The sequence below is a fragment of the Copidosoma floridanum genome, unplaced genomic scaffold, assembly GCF_036245765.1.
Source record: "Copidosoma floridanum isolate Cflo_tuat_1 unplaced genomic scaffold, Cflo_Japanese_pri ptg000020l, whole genome shotgun sequence".
NCBI lineage: Eukaryota > Metazoa > Arthropoda > Insecta > Hymenoptera > Encyrtidae > Copidosoma > Copidosoma floridanum.
Genome location: NW_028321897.1, coordinates 3,820,357 through 3,843,592, shown reverse-complemented (window position 1 = coordinate 3,843,592; position 23,236 = coordinate 3,820,357). Strand labels below are relative to the sequence as shown.

Below are 23,236 nucleotides of genomic sequence, written 5' to 3'. Positions count from 1 at the left end.
TATTTTTAATGGTTACCCATTTCCAAATATATTTTAACTTAAGACATATGGCACTCATTTCATTTGCAGGTGCTACATTGTGACTTAGCAGCGAGAAATATATTGTTGGCAGAAAATAACATTATTAAGATATGCGATTTTGGTCTAGCAAAGACATTGTACAAAGACGAGAACTATAAGAGGCAATGCGCTAGAAAGTTACCTGTAAAATGGATGGCCATTGAGTCCATTAGGGATGGAGTCTTTTCCACTATGTCAGATGTATGGTCATTTGGTGTAGTTCTATGGGAACTTTTCACCCTTGCAAAAATACCTTACTCACGTATAGGGTTCGAGAAGATGTATCGGAAACTAATCCGGGGCTATAGATTGGGGCAGCCCATTTACGCCACGAGAGACATGTAAATGAAAGTTTACGTAAAAAGGCCATTTCTATAAAACTGTCATTCTTTATTGCTTTTTTTTTTTAGTTACAATATTATGCTCGGTTGTTGGGAGGAAGAGCCAACATCGAGACCGTCTTTTACAATGCTGGTCGAAAGTATTGGAAAACTTTTACAAGATAATAGCAAAATACACTTTTTAAGACTATATCACGAGTATGAAAATTCTAATAGGGAGAGACAGTGATAAAAAAAAGAGAAATCATGAATACATCATTAACAGATGATATAATGATTTGGCTAACCCGTTGTAACTAAGTAAACACCAAGCTTAAAATTGGAATTGCAGCTTACACAAATGTGCTTCATGATATCACTGTAACTAATATTAAAAATATTTGACCATTTAACGACTTGAATATTAAAACCAAGTATGTTTATTAAAAAAAAAAAAAGATTACTTTAAGCTAAACAAAATAGATATGAGTAATTCCAGTGAAGTTAAAGTTTTAGAACTGTTTGATGCCATCATTGTATGTTAAAATTACGAGGTAAAGTAGGTAAAACGTTTTAACAGCTGTGCTAAAGATTGTTTCCATAATTTACAGTAGAATAGTGATATTAAGAAATATTAAATATCATGTACCTAAATATATGTATACATACCCGAGAGAACTAATACCGTTGTACCTACAACGTTGAGAAAAGATTGTATTATTGTACGACTCATCTCAACTCTCAGCTCCTATCTTTTTATCTACCCTGCTCTTCTATCCTTTACGGCCCAAACTAGGAGGGGCGCACAGATGCATAGCCATACGCTATCATACTCAACATCGTAGAATAATATAAATTGTTAATGAAATTTTTGTTTTCTGATTCCTATAGCACCATGAACATAAAAATGTAGTTTTTTTGTTCTTATCGAAGTTTTCAAGCAAGTTTCTAATTTCTGCACTACCAATTTTTGTTGTATTATATTGTTTGTCAATGTTTAGTAATGTATACAAGATGGATATTAATATGCATACTCTAGTTTGAAGTTTAACAAACAAGAGGTGAAACTTATTAGATCCATAGAATTGAAGAAGTAGAGAAATAAATTAACAAATGCAATTTAAAAAATTTAATAAAATTTTTATTTTATGGAATTTCACCATGCGGGCCACGGAAAGAGTTCTGCAGACGCATATGGAGATATTGTAAATATTTGAGATATTAATAATATTGTAGAAATCAAGAATTTCGCGAGAATAAGAATGCTAAGTAGACATTTTTTAATCCTAGAAGACGATATAAAAATAATAATTTTATATGTGTTGATGATCTAAGAACAATTCAAAATACAAAACGAATTATTGCAAATAGTTTGGAATAGAAATAACTATAAATTGTTATATTTTTATCATTGTTGTGTTCATACTGCCATATGAATCAATTAAATTTCATCTCTTGTAAAAACTATGAAACAAGTAGAAGTTAAAAAGCAATTATTGCGATCTGCTTGAAAAAAAAAACTTTTGCAAATAGTACTGTTTCATGGAGAAAGGATGGCTTTTGGTGTACGCAAGATAACAAGAATGTTTTATATTCAACAATCCTTCATTACTTATATTGGCGAGGGAAGACTGTATTCCCGACCGACGCCCTTGCTGTGTACCCACCGACTCTTTTACTGGCTACCTATCGACTTACCTGCTACCGACCAACTGCCCTTAACTTTAAGCTTCTATCTCTTTGTATTCCCTGCTCTTTTCCTATTTAAGGCTTAAACTGGGAGGTGCTCACGAACGCTTAGCTATATGCTATCATACGTAACAATACATAAGAAAGTCTGATATTAAATCTTTACAAATTCATATTTTTTATGACAAGAAATTGATGGAATATTGACAGTAAATTATTTCTTCCATAATTGAGCCAAATATCAAGAATAAAAATTGTCTGGTCTATAATTTTTAACCATTTCTTTTTGTTTAAGTTATTGCGTAGGAGTTTTCAATTTTCAATAAAAAAAAGATGAACATGTATTTGCGAAGTATAATGAGTACTGTAAAGTTAAGGGATTTCTATTGTTCTTTACCTTAAAATAAAAAATTTCTGAGATTAAATCTTATACTCTGTCAGTGTGATATTTTATACGTATTTTTCATTGATAATATAGGTATGTGAGTGTTAACTTTTTAAAGTAAAGAATCTGTATTTAATGAAGTTATTTTGTTTGCTACATTAGTATGTAGCTTCGGAATTGGTTTATCATATCAAAGTCATGGGGCATAATTCAAATGTCCAAAAATAGTTGCTCTTTCAGATAAGTGTTTCATGATTTGTGAGGCATCTTAAGTGAAGTCATCTCTAATTTTTTATTTTGCTACTACACTTTAACATATTATGCAGAGTTTTATAAGTTTTCCATATTAACCCAAGAGCACATCAAATATATGTTTATGATCGCATGTTACATATTAAGCTTCTTTGAAAAGTTTACGTATAGCAGTTAACACAGTACGGTAAAACTTGTCAGAACGGATGAAAGACAGTATCACCAAGTTGAAGATGCACATTAGTCTACTTGGTTTGAGTTTTACAGATTATTTAAGTTTCTGATATAATGTAAAAGATGTACGCGCAGATTGTACAAAACTTCCTAAGATGTTATTGAATCTATAAAATATGGACTTACATACTTAAATATGAAAAAAAATTAGTTTTTATCTTTTTATCGATGTTCTGGAATATTGTATGATAGAAAATCTGAAAGGTCATAAAATTTTCTATCGAAAATATATTTAAGTAAAAGTTAGAAAAAATTTTCGTCAGCGTTAGTAAATGTACAACTCATCATATTTTGGGATTTAATTCACAGATATTTATATATTAAGATTTTTTTTTTTTTTTTTCATATATCTATTACCACTGAAGATTAACATTTTTATTCATAAATTTTTTTCTATTCTATCGATTTTGCAAAATTACATTTTCATTTTTAGTATGTTCTACTTATGATGGAAACTTATACAGATTACAAAATTTTGTGTACAAAAATGTATTTGGATCCATTAAAAGAAAATCAAGTACATGGATGTACGTGGATGTGCATACGCGAATGTAAACCATCAGTCATACTTTGGGATTTCATTAGAAAATTTTTAGAAACTTTAGTTTCATTTTGTAGACATAGATATAATAACAAATTTTGATTTGATTTATTTTTAGTTTAATTCCATCAATTTTAAGAAAGCCATTCTTTAAAAACAATAATTTTTTTTTCTGTGTTGAAAATATTATATTTTATGTTGAAGTCCTATGTGTTCACGTACTGTTTATAATGTCAAATGAGAAATTTTTGATAGGGCTAGTAATTATTTTTTTAGTAGATGATAGGTTATTTCATTACGCAGTTGTATAACAGACGAAATTTGATTTCGATTTTACTTATGTAGATGTTTATTAAAAAATAAAAAAATATATTAAAAATATAAATAAGAAAGCTTTGTGCCATCAAAGAGACAAGAGATTTTTTAATTTTTTTGTTTGTTGGACGAAAAAGATCTTGATGTATAAGTGATGGTGGATAAAAAATTGTTTTTCTAATTTTTTCTTAACGATAGCTTACTTTGAATTATGTATCTGATAAATAGAAAGTACATTGTTAGTAGGTAATAAAATAATAGTCATCAGTTGCAATAGGAATATAAAACATTATTATTATTATTATTATTATTATTTTTATAATCATCATCATCGTACTATCAATTCTTATAAAGTATATTTATACACTTTTCAACTAACAAATAATTTAGATCATCGATTTTTTGTAGGTTTATCTACAATGTCAAAACTGATTGAAGCAATTCATGCTTGACATTTTACAACTTACTATAGAAAAAAAAGAAATAATTTTAATGTTGTATTGCTAATAAATATATGCTGTGAATTCTAACACTAATTTTTATTTTACATTGGGTGCTCATTATCTACGCAGCATTTGGATGTTGTTATCTGCTTGATAACTGAAACCTTAATATTATTGAAATACAATCTGTGTTACAGCAAACATTCATGATTTATTACGTTATAAAATTACCATAAAAAAGTGTTATTGTAATTATAATTTTATTAAAAATAATCTTATTCATTTAAAGTAATCTCATTCATTAAGTTTGATAATAATAGTATATACACGTTTATTCTTTACATTATAATACTCTTCCCTTTTCAACCATAAAAAATATCTTATACATTATTTTAGTGTTCAATTATGCTTACAAACAGTTATTTTTACTATGTTTGAGTACAAGTAAATATAGAAGCTCAAATTAAAACTTTAACTTTATCTATTACATTTTCATTTTCAACATAACACGGTTATATTACAATAACCTAAGCGTATGTTAAAACAAATAGTCTTATCATTGTAACTATTTGTTCTCCGATCAGAATTGTACATTAAATTGGTCATTGCTGAAAAGAGAAAGATGATTATAAAAACTATCAACTAGATTCATGAGAATGAAGTATAGTTTTAATAAACTTATTTGTTTGTTAACGCATGAAAAGAGTGTATTTGAAACATTTTTTTTAGTTTCGTGATTCTTAACAAAAGAAAATTACAAAACTACTAGCCCACGCAACTCACATAAGATGACGCCTATTACTCAGGGCAAGAATAAGGAACCTCCTTCATTAGAATCATTTACAGCTATTTGCTGTTCAATGTAGATATAACAAGGTGTCATCCAGTCTTACACTAAAAAAATTGAAAAACATTCGAATATTATATATTAGAGAGTATATATTCCATAGTTTACACATTAAATGTATAAATAGTACAAAAATACAAACATAACTATTACCACTATCTATCATTAAATTACTTAATTATATTAGTATACAACGACTAATTAAAGATTTCCTCTATTATGCTTCTTAGAGCGAGGATTCCCATTAATTCTAATAAGAGTGAATCCTTTATGAAATACTAAAGTAGGTGTATGGCAATACTTATAAGTAAAAGTTGTTTCATTTTACAACTTGAAAAATTCTCTAAGAAAAATTTAGGATTCACAAATTACTAAAATCAATGGAATTTAAATGAATATTTATAATGAAAAATGTGCAATTAAATACAACTCTGCTTCTCAGCTACTATGAATTTACCAAATTAAACATCATGAGAAAATAACTTTTCACTACAACGCTTACAAGTGACAAATGTTGAAATCCTGAATATGAAGCGATTATGAAGGTATTCATAAAATTTTTGAAAACAGTACTGATCACAATCAAATAAAATCAGTAATAAGAAATAAAACTAATTTTTTTTAACAAATTCAATCGCTAAAAATATTTGATCACTAAACCATTTTTTATTTCTCATAATTATTACCAGAAAAAGTAAGTTTAGGAAAATTCAGCATTAGGACCAGTATTAAGAACAACGATATATTACAAAAAATGTAAGAGTTTAATTTTCATGACATCAAACTAATTTTAAATTGCGATATTATTAGACAGATTATTCTATAAGAAAGAGAGCTATAACGTGTTCACCAAGTTCTTTTTATACACTTAGGGTTCTGCACATCATGTCGACAACTCTGACTTTCTTCGTCAAATATCGTGCCTTCTTCACATACAAATCGAAAATCTAGAACCTGCCTTGCTGTAAACCCTCGTGAACAATAATGGAATAAGCGGCAGTCTCGCACATCGCCATAAAAACTATACATTTCTTTTTCTAGACAATTGAAGCCTGGAACTTGTTTTGAGCTTTGACTTGTTTTCTGATTTTGAGTTCTAACGGTTGTCAGCTCCAGTTTTCGTCGTTGTGATGGCCTGATCGTTGGTGATGACTGCGATGTTCTCACGGTCGTCTTTTGAGCTTTGAAAACTTTACGACTGGAATCATCCTTACTTTTCGTTGTTTCATCTACCAAAGAATCAGGACTTATGGTTGACAATTCAATATCTGCTTTTGTTGTGTCGACAACTGAATCTTCTAATTTTTTTGGCACATAATATGCATCGTAAGAATCCGAACTCTGTTTTCGTACTTCATTATCGAAAATTTTTTCGTTTTCTACTATCGCAGCCAACGTAGTTGTCTCTTCTAATGGAATCTGATTATTAATATTTTCTGTTACTAAATCAATCTTTGCATCTTTAGTTGTTGCTTTATTGCCTATTTTTGTTGCTACAGTTGGTACAGTAGTTAGATCAATGCGTACAGGATTAACTATTGGGTTGCGTTTTGATTCTGTGCTAGAAATTGAACTAATTTCATCATTACTGCTATACACGTCCTCTTCTATTTTGCTATTTTCATCTAATATCGATGATTCTGATGTTGTCGTGGTAGTTCTCGATAACAAAGGAAGCCTTCGAATCACTGGCTTAGGAGCTAGCTCATTGTAAGTTGGAGGTGATTTAGTTGGTTTTGGACCACCTAACGGTTGGCCACGTCTTATAACTACCGGATTTGGCGTTGTTATTGTGGGATTATAAATATAATTTTTCCGAAAAGCTGTAGGTTTAACAAATTTAGTAGTAGTTCTTGCAGTACTTGATGTATTTGGAACTGATGAAGTCGATGAAGTTATAGATGTATCAATATAAGTGATTGCCAGTGGAGTTGTCGTAGTTGTAGTTGTAGTTGATGTTGTAGTAGTTGTTAACGTCGTTGGCTTTGGAATTGGATTCAGAGTTGTAGGAGGTAGGGTCACATCCAACGTTACATCTGAATCATAATATTCTTCAGAAAGTGCAGCAGTAGTAGTTTCAAACTTTTCTTCATATACTTCATCATATTCTTGCTTATCTGCTGCACGTATTGGACTAGTATCGACGTTTGTATTTCTTATTCCTTCAGTGTGGTTAACTTTAGTTGTATGTATATTAGAATCTTCTTCGTTTTCTTCTTTTATTTTCTGTTCGATCTCAGGTCCAATGTAGCTTTCAGGTTCATAATTATCATCAATATAATCTTCTATATTTGTAGTACTGGTCTCACTGTGTCCACTTTTGATAGTTATCATTTCTTGTTTTTCTTGTTCATCATTTTTTTTATCTATCAATGGTAATTCATCTGTGAATTTTAAAATACCTTCTGTGTTAACATATTCTGTAGTTGTTTTTATATCTTCTTGAGAGTCTGTACTTTCAATGTTATCAACTTTTAATGTTGTATTTTCTATGCCATACTCATCGTAATCTTCTGTAGACACATCATCAGGAATCGTGTATTCTGTTGGGATATTTGTGGTTCTCAAGTTCTCATCATCCGGTATTGCTGTAGGCTTATCATTTTTAGAATAAGATTTTAAGTCTTCAATTTTACTAGTAATTTCTATTTCTTCTTGGTCTTGTTCAACAAATTTTCTGCTTTTATCGCGGCGATTGGAATCCCTGCGTGGTATCAATTCAAGTCTAGTATCAAATCTATTTCTGCTTCTTCTATTTGCATAACCATTTCTAGTTATATGATGCCTCAAGTCTGCGTAATCAACATAATCATCAGAAATATCTCTGTCAGTAGGCTCGTTAAATGCATTAGTATTTGGCTGTCTGTGATTAAGTAAGTCTTGTTCGTTATTAACTTTTTGTTTATCAAGTAGCTCTTCTTTGTTTAAACTATTAAACTGCTTTTTTTCGGATATTTTTGATTGTTTATTATTTTCATCATCTGTAGATGATTGTATGTTTTTATTTTCATCCAAAGTACGAAAATCAGCATTTTGCGATGATTGTAAAACAGGTTCATTCAACGTTTCAATATCAGTTACTTCCGTTTTATTTATTACTGAATTTTCATACGAATGACTGAGAGGCCGCCTTCTTCCATTTCTTCTTCTTTCCAATTCTGGTCGACGCCTTCTACTTTGAGGTAATTCAGAAGGGATTTTTATTCTGTTCCTACCAGATACGGGATTATTAGTTCTATATCTGGATTTCCCGAAAGCTTCAATATCATCTTCATAATCATAATAACGATTCCGACTCCTACTTAAAACTCTACGACCCTGTGGACCTCTTCGTATAGTTCCTTTGCGATTAAAGTTAATAATTTCATCATCATAATCTCCATCTTCAACAACATCTTCGATGACATCTTCAGAATCTATGTAATCATCTCTGTAAATGCGTCTTTCTTTCGGTCTTTGTCTTAATCTGTTAGATCTTTGGCGCGTACCTGACTCAACACTTTCACTGGCATCATAATCTTCATAATATTTATATGGTTTAGCTTGAATGCGAATATTTCTACGAGGGAAATATCTTTGAAATACTTCCAATGAATCATCACTCCGATATCTTTTACGATTTGATGTATTTGAGTTCAAAGATGAACGTGTATGTATAAATTCTCGTCCTCTGTTGTCTAACACATTATTTGGATCAATTGCTTCGTTTGAGTGATTAAGTTGATTTCTTTGATGTGTAAAATCACTATTGTTTATTAAAGAATTATTGCCATCAACAGCACTTAAAAATAACTGTACTGTGTCCTTTGGCTCTGCATCAGTAGGGATGTCTTCATTAACTTTCAGCTTTGAAGCTGCTTGATGTGTAGTATTACGTCGTAATACACGGTTTAAATTCTGCCGAGCAATTATTGGCCTGCTATGTGCATTTATTATTGGAAATCTATTATCTTCATTTTTAACAGGGACTGAAATTTCTGTGTTTGCTACAGTTTCTTTTTCTACTGTAAGTTCATCGATATTCTTAATTGAATTATTTTTATTCTCAGACGTGAATGTAGAATTACTGTTTTCAGGTATAGGTAATCCAAAAAGGATAGCTTTTATTATTGGTAAATTGGCTTTTAGATCTTTGATATCTTTTATTTCTGCATTGAATATTATTTCTTCAGATGATGGATTTTCTTTCCCGATTTCAACATCAGCAGAACGTTTCTTTCTTAAATTTCTTCCTTCAGTTCCAACTTTTCTACTTATCACTATTCGTTGATCGTTTCGTATTTTTGGCACATCACGATAAAAAGGGTCAAAAGATTCATCACCTTCTTTGTACTCATCGTAGTTGGATGGTATTGTTGGGATAGGAAGAGTTATTAGTTGGCTAACATTTAAAGGTCGTCCAGACTCATCACTTACACTAGCTTTTGCAGTAACTATCACACGAGATTGAGACGGCAGAAGTGGCGATGGATTTTGAACGATTCGTTGAATATCTGGAGGGGGTAAGTTAATTGTTATCTGTTGAGGTTTCAGTTGTGGAATAGCAGGGGGTGGTGGAACATGTATATGTTGAGTTACTTGTTGATTGTTTGAAGATTTTTGCGGATTTTGTGATGTAGGTCGTTGAGTGGGATAGAAGGCATTGATTGTTAATTGAATCGAGTTTGGGGTTGGTAAATAATTAATAGATATTCTTTGCTGCTGTGATGTTTGGCCACTACTCTTTGTTTGAATTATTGATGGATTTTTTTCTTGTTGTGGAACTGGAGAAATTTTTAACTTTGAGTTCTACAAGAAAATAATTGTTTTTATAAGTTCAAAGCATTGTATAGTAAGAAAGTATTCTTTGTAATCGTTTTTTTATTTTACCTTTCCTTGATTTGTTGATTGGGCGGGCTCTAGAGCCTTTCTTTCAACTTGCTCTTCACGTTCATCCTCAGAATTATCTTGATATTCAGCAATTTCACGTGGACTATTATTATGGACATTGAATTGTTCAGTTGTGCTTGAAATTCCATGGTTATGGAATAAGGGGTTAATTAAAGAGGGGTTATTGGCATTGCTGTTCAAAAGTGTTTGAATAGTTGAAGACGTTGATTGTACGTGATATTGAAGAGGTGTCACCGTAGATGGCTCGCTATGAATCACCTGTGTATTTGCATTCGAAGTATATCGAACCTAAAGTATATAAAATATTACATTAATACTTTAATACATAATATATCATCGTAATACCAACATAAAAATTTCATAATATTAAACTTCCAAGTGAATAAAAAAATAACTTTCTTTACTCATAAGCACAGAAGTGAGTTGAGAGATTAAATATATACCTGCTGGTGAACTTGAGGAGTTGGCGTTGTTGAACTGACTCCTTGATTGCTGAAAAGCTGATACGATGTTGCTTGATTATTGTTATTGTTGCTTCTTTCGTCACTGTGGAAAATGTACTGATGATGATATCCACCATTTTTATCATCATAGTGGGTGTTAGATTGACTGGTTTGTACAGCAGGAAATGCGGGTCTTGGCTGGTAATGTTGAGAATAACCTGCTGAATTTGATTGATAAATATTGTTTGCCGAGGTCGTTGATGGTTGATTAGGTTGTGGAGTAGTCGTGGTTGTTGAACTCGAGGTGCTAGGTATTACCGACGTCATATGCTGTTGCTGTTGATGATCGCTTCTCGGCTCTGTCGATCCGTCATCTTCATTTTCATCTCTTTCTTCTTCTTCTTCTTCGTTACCACTGATAAAATATATGGATTAATGAGTAGTAAACCTTATAAAATTTATTTTAAGATATAAGCGTTATACAACTTCAATTAAAACGTGAAGCTTATAAAATTTACTCTAGTACGGATCAATAAAATTTTACTTAATGTATTGCTTTAAATAAAAATGGTGACAAACATTATAACACATAAAAATCAGACTTTATAGACCATGAAACTTCAATAACGTGAAGGATTCAATAAAGGAACCCAATGGAAAGAAAGATGTTAATCTAGCTTGGCTGTGTTTTAAGCAAAAATCATCTTAACGCAAGTGAATTATAAAACGAAGCGTTACACAGCTTCTGTAACACCATCTAAGACGGTACACACAGCGTATAAGCACGAGGTCCCTTTCGAAATCTAGCATCCTACTCGCACTTATAATCATCTAGCAGCTTGCGCTCATTGACTGTAGCGCAAACATTGTAATCGATCGAGTCACCGATTGATTGGCAATAATTATACGGAACGTGTCTCAGTGCAGCTGTGAGGTTATCACGGTCTAGATCTGCACGTTGTCAAAAGTGCACTGGCCTGTGGGAGATTTGAAATGGACATTTCGTTCGATAAACATCGCTAAATTTTTTCCACGTCGTTTCGTTACTTGATACTATGACCGTTTATTTGAAAACAGGCTTCCCGTTCATTATTATCATTCATCATGTCATGACTGGCAATTGCGATTATCCATTTTATAAATCTTACATAATATACGTGTTTTACAACATAAAACACTAGAAACAATAAAATTAATTGCCACCTACTCATTTAAGATTAAAAAATACTGTATTAAAATAAAAACTTAGTTTCACGCGTGGTACACAAAAACTTTTCATGAAAATAATAAAAATCTATGATGATTCTATTTAAAAATATTTTTAATATTCCAACACTTTAATAAAGATACGATAATAATCGCTGTCTGGTCAAAAATAAAACAAAACAATTACCTGAGAGTTACGGCATGGCTTCCATAAAGCTCGAGGTTGAGGAAGTAGAATTGCTCGCTCTTGCTACAATCGACTTCATCGACTCTCTCGCAGACTCTGGTTTCTTGGTCAAAAACGGTCCCGTTGAGGCAGAGAAACTTTATATCCATTATCTCATCTGAAACCACATCTCGGGATGAAGAATGGATCATTATTTTTGGGGAGCTTGTGCATTTTTTGATTTGTGTTATACATAAAAAACCTTTTTTTTTATAAGTAGGTTCAAACAATGTTTTCTAATGTTGTAATATTTTTTCAATAATTTAAAATTTAATTTACTTTTAATTTGTAAATTTATTTCATCACTCTAAACACAACTGTACAGTAATGAGTTTATTATTTTTTTTAAGTGAGAAACCTTTTTTCTTTCTTTTTAAACAAACATATTTATCCATTATTAATACTTGTATCTAAAAATTACTTGCTGTATACTTAAAATGTATTTACTCATACATTAGAATCCGTAACGTACTGTGATTTTAAAAGTCAATTTCTTATGCTGCATGAAATAACTCTAACGTGTTGTTACCAAGAGTCAAGAATTGTCAGAGTAGTGAGAAAAGTATTTAATATTATAAGAAAGGTTCGTTGATAACTTATTCGTTAGTAGCATTCGATGGCGTGTAATCGCTACATTTTTTTCAAATCATTGATTAATTTACGTTCTAGTTGGAAAATAATTTTTTTCTCCAATATCCTTACACACGATCATAGTTGTATGTATTTATGTATGACGAAAAGCTTGGATTTCAATTGATACTTGGCATGATAAATCTGTAGGCAAACAGAATAATGCCATGACCATAGTGCACTACTGGGCCGATGTTTAGGCTGACCTAAGCCACGAGCTCCCATTCTTTAGCATCAAACACTGCATTGCGGTCTTGTCGGAGATTTTGACTTTGTGATAGTTTGAAAAAAAAATTGTCTGCTACCAGTACCTATACACACTAGGTGGAAATAGGGATTGCAAAATTTAGAAAGCTTTTTTAACGTCAAAGGTTAAGAGAAGAATTTTTTCATTCCACTGTGCCGTGGTTCGTGGGTAGATGAATTTTACATATTGTGAAATTTTTTTCTCTAATGGGGCTTCACCCCTTCCATGGAAATCTCTGAAGTTTGATCTTATGTTTTCTTAAATTAGCTTTTTCAAAGAAAAGTTGGACGACCAACTTTATAAAATAAACAATTTTCATCTACATTTAACTTTTAAATATTGTAGTTATTTTCATAATTTCTTAAAACCATACTTTGAATGTATCTACTCTCAAAGAACTCTTTAACTGCTTGATAAGATATATTTGAATATCAATGTCCATGATTTTTTTTTTTTTTTTTATGTAAATTAAAAGTACAGTATTTTTAGCAGTTCCTAAAAAATAACATGATACTAAGTTTCTCCACAGGCATCTCTACACTTGGAGTAATATAAGTTTGTATCAAATTAATTGATGCATAAATATATGTAAGAAAAAAATGAAATCAATACCGTTTACCGTACAATAAAATGAGCTTGGATGTTCAGGTGATGAAAATGAAATGTACGTACGTACTTAGCAGATGCAGTCTTTGATATTTAAAGCTCTGTTGGAAAAAACTACCATCTCTCCCCTCTAAGCTCGACCAACGTGTAAGAAATCGAACAGCACCTGCTGAATTCTATATATGTATATATTGCACGTCAACGAGATACTTACTCATTTTAAAATAAAAAATATCAATCACCCGTGGCCTATTATCTTTAACTATTCGCACGTTCACCTACGATATATCGAATACATTTAAGTTCAACTCCCCGCGTGATTAAAGAAACGAACTTAAAAGAGCCAACTTTCTACCAGTCATGCGAGCGAGCGAAATCAATCAAAATAAAAATCCTCGTCCTTCCACGACTGTTTGAGCGAGAAAAATTCTCGAAACAGGAACGCAGTCAAAGTAAATCAATGCAAAGGAGAGATCCCCAACTGATAGCGCGCACTGGCGTGCAGACAATAGACGACGCCCGGGCGTGTGCATTCGAGTGTGTGGATACATATGCATAATAGAGCATGGGCTATAAGTACTATACTCACGGGTACCGATACTGCATATCTATAGGTTCGCGGGCGTTCACGAGTGGCATTATAATATACGTTTACGTATAGAAATGCGGCATTACCTTTCTGTCCGGTCGTGCAGACGTGAAACATCTGGCAGCCGGCCTCGACGTCCGCGTAGTAGCCGCCAATCACCTTGCCTCGACACGAGAAGTTGGTCTCCGGCAGATTGTCGAAGTCCAAATACTGTGCAATTAACAATTTTCACTTGGGTTAGGAAGAGAGAAACTCGGTGTGGCACCAGTAGTCATGTGTATTTTTCTTTTACAATCCATCTCTCTCTCTCTCTCTCTCTCTCTTTTCACTATTTCACATGTCTCATTAGAGTTAAGACGTGTTTACGATAAATTCCTTATTTTCACTTGCTTTAAACAAGTTCAATCTCATACATTGACACACGTCGCGAAAGAAGCGAGAGAGAGATATAATATGCATGCTTATCCGGGTGTGCTCCGATTAAGATCTTTGAATATTATAGGCAAATAAGATCAGTAAGTGGAAGAGTATGGGGGAGGGATATTAGAAAGGAATTAGTGAGGTGGAATGTGAGGCACAATGTTTATGTTATGTGTATACTTACACCTGGTTCCCCCGCGCTGCACAATCTGAAGCCATGTTTGAAGTTGAGGATCGAGAGAATGACTGGAACAAAATGAAGATTTTTTTATTGTCTACATAAATATCTTTTTCTTTATGATTATTGTAAGGTTGAGAATAATACTTATATATATATATATATATATATATATATATATATATATATATATATATATATATAATTGACATAACTATTATTATTATTATTATTATTATTATTATTATTATTATTATTATTATTGCCGCTATTCCCATAAATTGTATGACTTGAATTTAATTAATAATTGTTTTTATTTTTCTTCAAGCATGATTGGTAACTGTGTAATCCTTTTTTGCATTTCAAAACTTGTAGTAAATATTAGTGTTCGTTGATATATTATTTCGTCTTGGTTGTATTAAGGTGCTTTTATTTGTCACACTATAATAGTTGATTTACTAGGTATTCACGGGCTGGATTGTTTTAGTTCAATTTTGTGTTAAAAAAATAGGAGGCTGAGTCTCCTGCCCCCACGACTCCAATAGTTCAATTCAAAACTTTTTCCGGTGTATTTATAAGTCATTATCATAAGTTCATTTGTTTCACCAATTATGAGCTAGTATATTTAAATACATTTGATTTTTTGTTGTCATGTCTAGTGTTATCAAAAAGATACGAATTGTACACGATTTATACGTTATTCCAGCTGTTGTCAATTTCATTTTCAATCAGTTTCTTTTTCAACTTCAGATAAGTCAACAAAACGTTTGTATCCCATAATTTCGCACTATTTTATGAAAACTTCAGATAAGATTTGTGCTTAAAACTCAGAATCATTATGTTTTTCTTATCAACAAGTTTCATTTGAATTGTCTTGTCCTCATCTTCAATCTATTACATCGATAAAAAGTTTCATTCATAGTTGTCCTTTTTATTTAGAGGTCATTATGATAAAAAATTGTGTGAAGGGCTGAAAACCTACCTGACTTTTTCATTGATAAAGAACCAAAGTGTACAAAATGCGTTTATACGATTTATTGCAAGCTAATGTTTGTATATTGTACTACAATCAAAATGATGGAATGAATATTAAACATTTATTAATTAGTCAAATAACAAATCAATTTTACTCGCTGACAATAATGTAATCTACATGGTGAACGAATCGGTGATTCGAGTTCAACGTTAAGATATGGTAAGATTCTTTCCCGTTTGCTGCCAACCATGTCACCTTCAGCTATTGGCTTCGTAATCTACAAGATAAAGCTCACTAAAAATCCCCTCTTGCGTGTCAGTTAAAAAAATCAAAGGTAAGTGGGTATTTCGCGACACTTCACGCAAAGAAAGTCGATTCTACTCAAGAAAAGTAAGGTGTAGCAACGTATAAATACCTTAATTCACGATTTAAATCAGTTAGTAAAGGCGGAAACAACTCAATCTGCACTTTCGTTTCAATACTTATTTTACTCGTCCAATTTTGTTACAAGTATTCGATCTTGGTTTCTCAATCTGATGTCTCCTCATTGTTCCTATCTATAAATAAATACATAGGTTGCTTGCTCATTGATTGTAACCATAAAACCACACTAATATCAAAGAACTACAGTTTTTTAAGCTAGTAAGCTTTTATTTAAAGAAGTAATGTAATAGATATTCTATTCAACTACTGACTAGATTTTTTAAATCATGGATTTCTAGTGAGCTTTACTAAAATACTACGGAACATTTCTGTCGAAACTATCAGAAGAAGCCATGTGTCATGTATAGAAATTTTTCGTTTCAAGTGATAGTTTTTTTGGACTCGCGGCTAATTTACGATTTGCGCCATCTAACCAGTGACGATTTACGTGGAAGAGATGCCTGAAGCTCTGTTCTGAGACCATGAATTTACATTTGTACATATACTGTGCATGTTATTAGTGTGCGTGTATAATTCATGATCAATTAAATCTTTATAGTCATACATGCTGACATGCTAAAGGCATAAGTTCTCATTTTATATTGCGTCCAATGTAATGGTAGAATTAATAAAATGACGACTGTGTAATCAGTAATATAGAATTACTATCTTTAAACTTTGTTGAATTGAATAATTTTTTTTTCTCTTCATTACATTCTCGATACCTATCTCTGTATCAGGCTTTTATCGTAATATCATCTTCATAATAGATTAAAATTAGTCATTATTTTATTTTTTTATTTTTCTTTTTACTAAATAAATGTCATATAGGGTTTGAAAATAAATGTATCTTATCATTTTTATAATAGATTACAATAAATTATCATTTTTTTTTTTTTTTTCTAAATAATTTTAGTACAGGGTTCAAAAAAATATACATGAATATTTTGCTCATTTCTCTGTATACGTAAAATTACGTTCGAAAATATTATCGATGATTCATGTACATGTGCGTCTAAGTAACAATTTGTTAATTTATATTTTATTTAATGTTATTTTTGAAAGGATTTCTGTTCGTATTATTAACATAAGTATCTCATTTTTTGAGAAGATCAATGACAAAATTAATGAATAGTGGTTTTTGAGTTATAAGAAAAAATTTTTTACATTTTTTTTTTTCTTTTGAATGGACTTTTAAAGAATTATATAATTTTTTATGAACAAAATTTGTGTTAAAGTTTAAGTGGAAATATATTCAACAATTTCTTTCGAAAATTCGAAATAAAATTTTATATTAGTTGTTGAACATCTTCATTGCTTGATAATACTACAGTAAGAGTTTGTGATTATCAGCAGAATATAGATTTTTTTTTCAAATTTGCCTTAATTTTTCTGGTATACTGTACATAGTGTTACGGACGTGGCTTGGCTTTGTCAAGCCAGCGCCCGTATATTGGCACACTGGCGTACAACTGATGACACAATAGTGCATCTAAAAGTGCAATGAATACGTCCGCTCTCGGTGGTGGTCGTGGCTGAGCGGTCAGCGTAAAGTTTCACGAATAATTAATTGATCAGGTTCGAGTCCCTGCTCCGCCTTATTGACGAACCTTTTTATTACAATTGTAATTTCGGGCTCTTTAATTTATTTATTTAGTATACCGGATTTCCCTGCTCCCCATCTACTCTCTGAACTTCTTCTACATGAGAATGTTTGACTGTAAACAGCGCTTCTACAAGAAGAGCCATCATTGCATAGTTAATTATAATGTAAACATACATGTAAGGCTGCTATAAATAATCTACCACCGAAAGATATTAACCATAAGCTTTAATTAAAAATTAGTACTGCTCCTTAAATAATTTCACTCTTAAGCATGAAAAAATTTCTGTGGATTTTAAGAGAAGTATCCGCATGAGATTAACAAAACTTGGCTTACAACGGTCATCTAAATATGGTACATACACATTTATACGGTATAAAATCGAGGACCTATACGACAATGTGAAATTAATAATTCCAAAAAAAGTTGCCCACTTCAGTCTGTGTTCAATCAATCGAGATGAAAAAACGATATATGACAGTCCCAGACACCCCTTACATTGTCTTACATATTTTTACTTGAAACCTGAAAAATCACTAATACGAAATTAAATTGATTATTAATTAACCCAACACCTCGCAATTCTACAAACCGTAGATGCATTTAATATTTCATGCATCATCCAGTCCATCTATGTCTCACAACGCAGATACTAACGTCCCACACGCGCACGTGTAATTGATTATAAGGATGGATAATAATGATAATAATTTCCATCGCAAAACGTGCACACGCGCGCGCATCATTTTCAATTTACAACGTAAGTACGTACACACGTGACCCTCCCGAGACAGGCGGTGAAAACGAAATTACACTTCTCTAATGTGCACGTGTGTATACGGTACGTACCCGAAAGTTGGTGTAATTGAGCGAGTTTAGCTTTTGCATGCACGTGCTCGCGTATACACGTGTGTACATAGTACCAAGAGTAATATCAATAATGGAGGGCTGAATAAACGTCGAGACCTGGCTTTGTAATTGACTCTAACTGCATTTATACGTTGGGTATGTGTGCGAGCATCTGTTGATTACAAGCTTTGGTGTAGGCATACATTGGCTTTTCACTGACGAGCGTAAAAACATCTCGATCGCTTCTTCTCCTTCTTCACGGGTATTAAACCAGGACAAGTGATATTAGCAGATTTTTAATCATCGGTGCATACAATAATAGTGTTCATCGAATAGGACCATATTGATGTATCATCGATGGTTAAATCAAAAATAAATGATTTTTAATTTTTGGGATACGTCTAAGAGGCTTTTACTACTTCTGGTTGTGTCATGATTGGTAATCAAATAATCACCAAAATAGTTATGAAAAATATCATCCAACAATTTCGTTGGCTACATTTTTCTAATATCCTGTCAAACCTTACTAACAAGCTTCAAAATTTTCTAATACTGTGGGACTCAGATTTTTACGTGCTCGTTTCCTGGAGTTCGTTCGAAATTTTTATTAGGCACGATAATTTTATGGGAGTGCCTTATAATTTTGTCAGAGCAAAAAGTGTAACCACTTATAAATCGTCTATTTTTTGTGTATAATAAATGTTTAACTTAGCATGAGGGTGATATCAGTTGGTCACATCGTGTATGTGGAAAAGTATGTGTGTACGCCATTAAGTTTTTCGACTAACTCAAGTAATTATGAATTAAACGGACTGTAATTTTGTTCGTAATTTGAAGTTGGATGTCTAAGCTGATGATTTACATTTGGAAAAGTTTCATCCAAAGGAAAAATTTTGACAGCATTTTTAGTACATCGCTGAGACAAAAAAAACCAGTTTTTCTGCAATAATTTTTTTCACGTACATTTTACACTTTGGCGTTCAAAGACAAAGTTGTAGATCTCTTTAAAATACACCTATTTCGCACGAAACACTTTGATCTACATCGTAATTCAGACACTCCATACAGAAAAACATATGCAAAAACAGCGAAAAAATCGGTTTTTGCCTGTTACAGAAATAAATTCAAATTCTGCAACAAAATATCAAATACAAATGTTGCAGAGCTCATCAAAACAAAACTTTCTTGTCAGATAAGTTTTTTTCTGAAGTGCCGTCTTAACAATTTAATCGACAAAAATCGTTTCAAAATATCTAAAAAACCGTTTTACACCATCCAACAGCACATTTTTAGCAAAAGTGTTTAATACTAAATTTGTAGATCTTCTAAAAATACATTTTTTTGTCCTGACTAATTTCACTGATAGTGTTATTATAAAGTCACTTAATATCGAAAAACGTTTTAAAATGGCTGAAGAAACATTTATTAGTTTAAATTCAAAGTTAACATATTGATACTAATACTCAGTTGGATATGATAATGGAATAATATTTCATGAGATTGTATTATTTAAATAACACTTTTTGCTCTAGAACCTTGTAGATTGGTCGTGCCTTACATGCAAGACATAAAGTGTTTTGCATAAATTTAGCAGCTTATTTTCAAATAATTTTTCCAGAACAATCTAATAAATAGTTTTTTTAATACGTCTTGTGTTATCCTGCGAATTTGAATATTGTCTTTTCATTTCTTTCCAAATCTCTATTACGATTTTATCTGCTTCAAGCATGTCTATCCTACGTATGTTGACTGCTTTCGCGTTCAGAATGACAAATGAATTTCATCGCCTGTAGACTCACGATTAAAAGAAAGAAAAAAAACGGTCCCGCTCGGCCGTGCCAAAAGTAAAACAAAACCGCCTCAGGCCGGTATTTCGTGAGCAGAGAAAGGTCATTTACATCGCGAGTCTTTCACAGCTGGATAATCGATCGATAATTAACACATTGTGGTATTTCGGCGAACTCCTCAAATTTTCTTCCTTTCCCTCTAATTTTAGCCATAGGCCTTTCACAGCACCAAGCGCTTATAAGGCACACAACACATAAAGGATGCCGGGCGTTGGTGATGTTGCGTAACGGTGTCGATCAGCACAAAAAACCTTATTCCGGTAACAGCTCTGAAAAGTATGTTGAGCAAGATGTTCCCAGAGGACGTTCGTTTGTCTGTTTTTTCGGCACCTACTTTATTATTATTTTTTTTCCTCCGTTCGCATGATTATGTACGAGATTGATATTGACGCAACGCACTTTTCGATGTAACACACTTTAAAGGAAAAGTGGATGTGCGGGATTTTAATGGGCTAGTCGTTATGATTAGAACAATATCGTAGAGGAAACTAATATTGAAAATGATTTTTCCAATTGGCTTGAGCAACGTATTTTTTGAATCACTTTAATTTGATTCTAGATTTTGTTGTTGTATAAAAAATCTCACTTTATGAGATTGGATATTTCGTGTGTAAGAGATAATTCCTCTCTTTTCTTTCTTTATCATCAAATCTTAACAATCAATTGATAATGTCGCTGATATTTGGCCAAATCAAAAGAAAACGTCTCGATTGATTTACGTTCTCGTTTGATGTTTGGAGTAAGTTTCAAGCCATTCATTTCTTTCACACATATCAAAATTATAGTAGAAGCTTATGCCCAACGAAATACAGTCGATGATATTAGGCTATTGTATCTTCTTCAAATATAACAAAATAACCAGAAACAATATTGAATTTATGTATAGTGACAATTGATATATGTACCAATTGATACCAACAATGAGCATCTCAGCTAGTCAACCGAGATAATATTATGTAAGTAGACGTAAATATTTGTCTACATAGCGTACCAGAATGCCTCTCACCTTCTTCGATCAATCACTTATTTTGGATTTTGAAATTAACATATTATCCTATTACAATTAAAGAGTTTTTTTGTAGCAATTGGGAACTTCCAAAAATATCTTCTATCGAGATATAGGATTAAATGAGGTGAACTCAAGTTCTCGCATTCACTGTTTTCAAGCACAAAGGTAATTAAGGGGATGTGACATATAATGTACCGATTCTATGGTAGTATTTCCAACACTTTACTCTTCAAAACTTGATAAGTAAAAATTTAAACATTTATTTTGTAATGAATCTATTTTCGTGATACTGTAATAGTTTAAGTCACTCATTTAAAAGGAATGAGGGAGTACTGTCAGCTTGCAGACCGACAAGTGAAAAAATCAAAGTGCACGCAACGTTGGTAAGTGTAAACAGTATCTCAAGTTCCACTGACTCGACAATGATCTCTAAAAAACTTCCTTTGACGAAGCGCAAAATCAGAGTGCCTTTCCACCACTCGTACCCAGGGTAAAACAAGATTTTCCGTACGCTAAACGCCGTCAAAACTCTAAGGACAATCAATCAGCTAGAAAAAGAGGTTTAAAAAAATGGGGTGGGGGACACCCATCGAAAAGCACGATAACTCCAATAAACGAGTTCTCGTCCTGGTCGTCGAGGCAAAGACCATAAATCACAATAAGTCCCACGCGCAGCAACGATATACCTCGTCACATTTATAAACACACGTCAGATCCACGTTACAATAGCATCGCGCGCAATCGACTGTCACCCATCCACCATCCGACAGCGGCAGTCCCAGAAACGTCACGCTGTCTATATAGCTCACTTGTTCGCTCGGCACAGGGAATCGCATGTGTGCAGCGAAATTTTCGAATCCATGGCTGTATTTTATCGTACAACTGTTACCCAACCGATTTACGATGACTATAACACACGCTCGAATCCACGTGCAACTGGAATCGACAACTTTATAAGCATCAGAATCGAAAGAAACGTGTTGTTATTGTACACGCGTTCGTACACGCTTATGAGAACAGAAGAGATCGACAACGCCCCCATTCGCTACCATCGCGAGCACATAATCTATATATGTAGAAAAGGAAAGGGTAACAGTATATTATTGTACAGCCGATCATTTGAACCGGTCAGTTGTAGTAGGCCGAGGCCGACCGGATACAGAAAACCCACCCTGTACGCGTGGAACCGTATACCCACTAGCGCTGCTTTTGTTCGGTCCACATAGGTACACGTGTGTTACAACACGCATGCGCGCTCGTTTGTATTATAACTCTCGGTTTTCATGCGGGGAGCCCTTGAAATTAGAAGGTCCCCCTCAGGGGGAGGGGGGACACCAAAGGCTATGGCTCAACTTTTCCTTTCGACGTTGTCTTTCGCTTCGACTTTCGCTGCGCTCTTGGGTAAAAGTTGTTTCTCAGCATCCTCGTCAATATACATTATACCTACACATGCTTACCCCGAGATCGTTGAGATTTCAGAGACTCGTTAATTTTGTCGCTCGACGTTTTATTTTTGGTCTTTGGTAGAAACACGCTTAGGATTAACTGGCGCGCTGATATCGAGACCGGTATCATTATTACTACTGATACTTAGCGAAGGTAATAAACTTTTTTTCCGTGTTTCACGGCTTAATTTTTGAGAATGAAATATTATCTTAAGCGTCTCAAGTTAGGGGATTTAAACGTACAGTTAGAGATTTCATAACGGTGTGGTCGTGAAAACTTTTGTTGAGAGACAGTGCACGCTCGTGTAGGTTGATTTCGCGCTTTGCGTTTGTTACGGGTCTGGTCAGAACCAAATCAACTTTATTTCTGATAAAGATTTCTCAGAAAATCGTTTTTCTATGAAATTTTTTTCGATATAGAGTAAAGGTTTTTTTTTTTATTTTAAAATATTTACACCCCAGGGCTTGCATTCAGTGATAAGAATGTCGTAAACATACAGACAGTATCGGGCACATCGAGTAAAGTTTTCTTTGAACTTTTTTTAGAAAAACTTACAAAATT

General features: G+C 32.7%; 1 protein-coding gene across 1 annotated transcript; it reads right to left on the bottom strand.

Annotated features, from left to right (window-relative positions):
* Positions 1 to 5,932: 5,932 nt before the first annotated feature.
* Positions 5,933 to 22,667, bottom strand: LOC106642169 (uncharacterized). The gene is made up of 7 exons (XM_089594011.1): positions 22,583 to 22,667; positions 14,528 to 14,589; positions 14,010 to 14,133; positions 11,813 to 11,969; positions 10,420 to 10,834; positions 9,956 to 10,264; positions 5,933 to 9,874 (listed from the first exon to the last, which is right to left on the bottom strand). Exons 1-7 carry the CDS (start codon positions 22,665 to 22,667, stop codon positions 5,933 to 5,935), a joined length of 5,094 nt encoding a protein of 1,697 aa, XP_089450137.1.
* Positions 22,668 to 23,236: the final 569 nt, after the last annotated feature.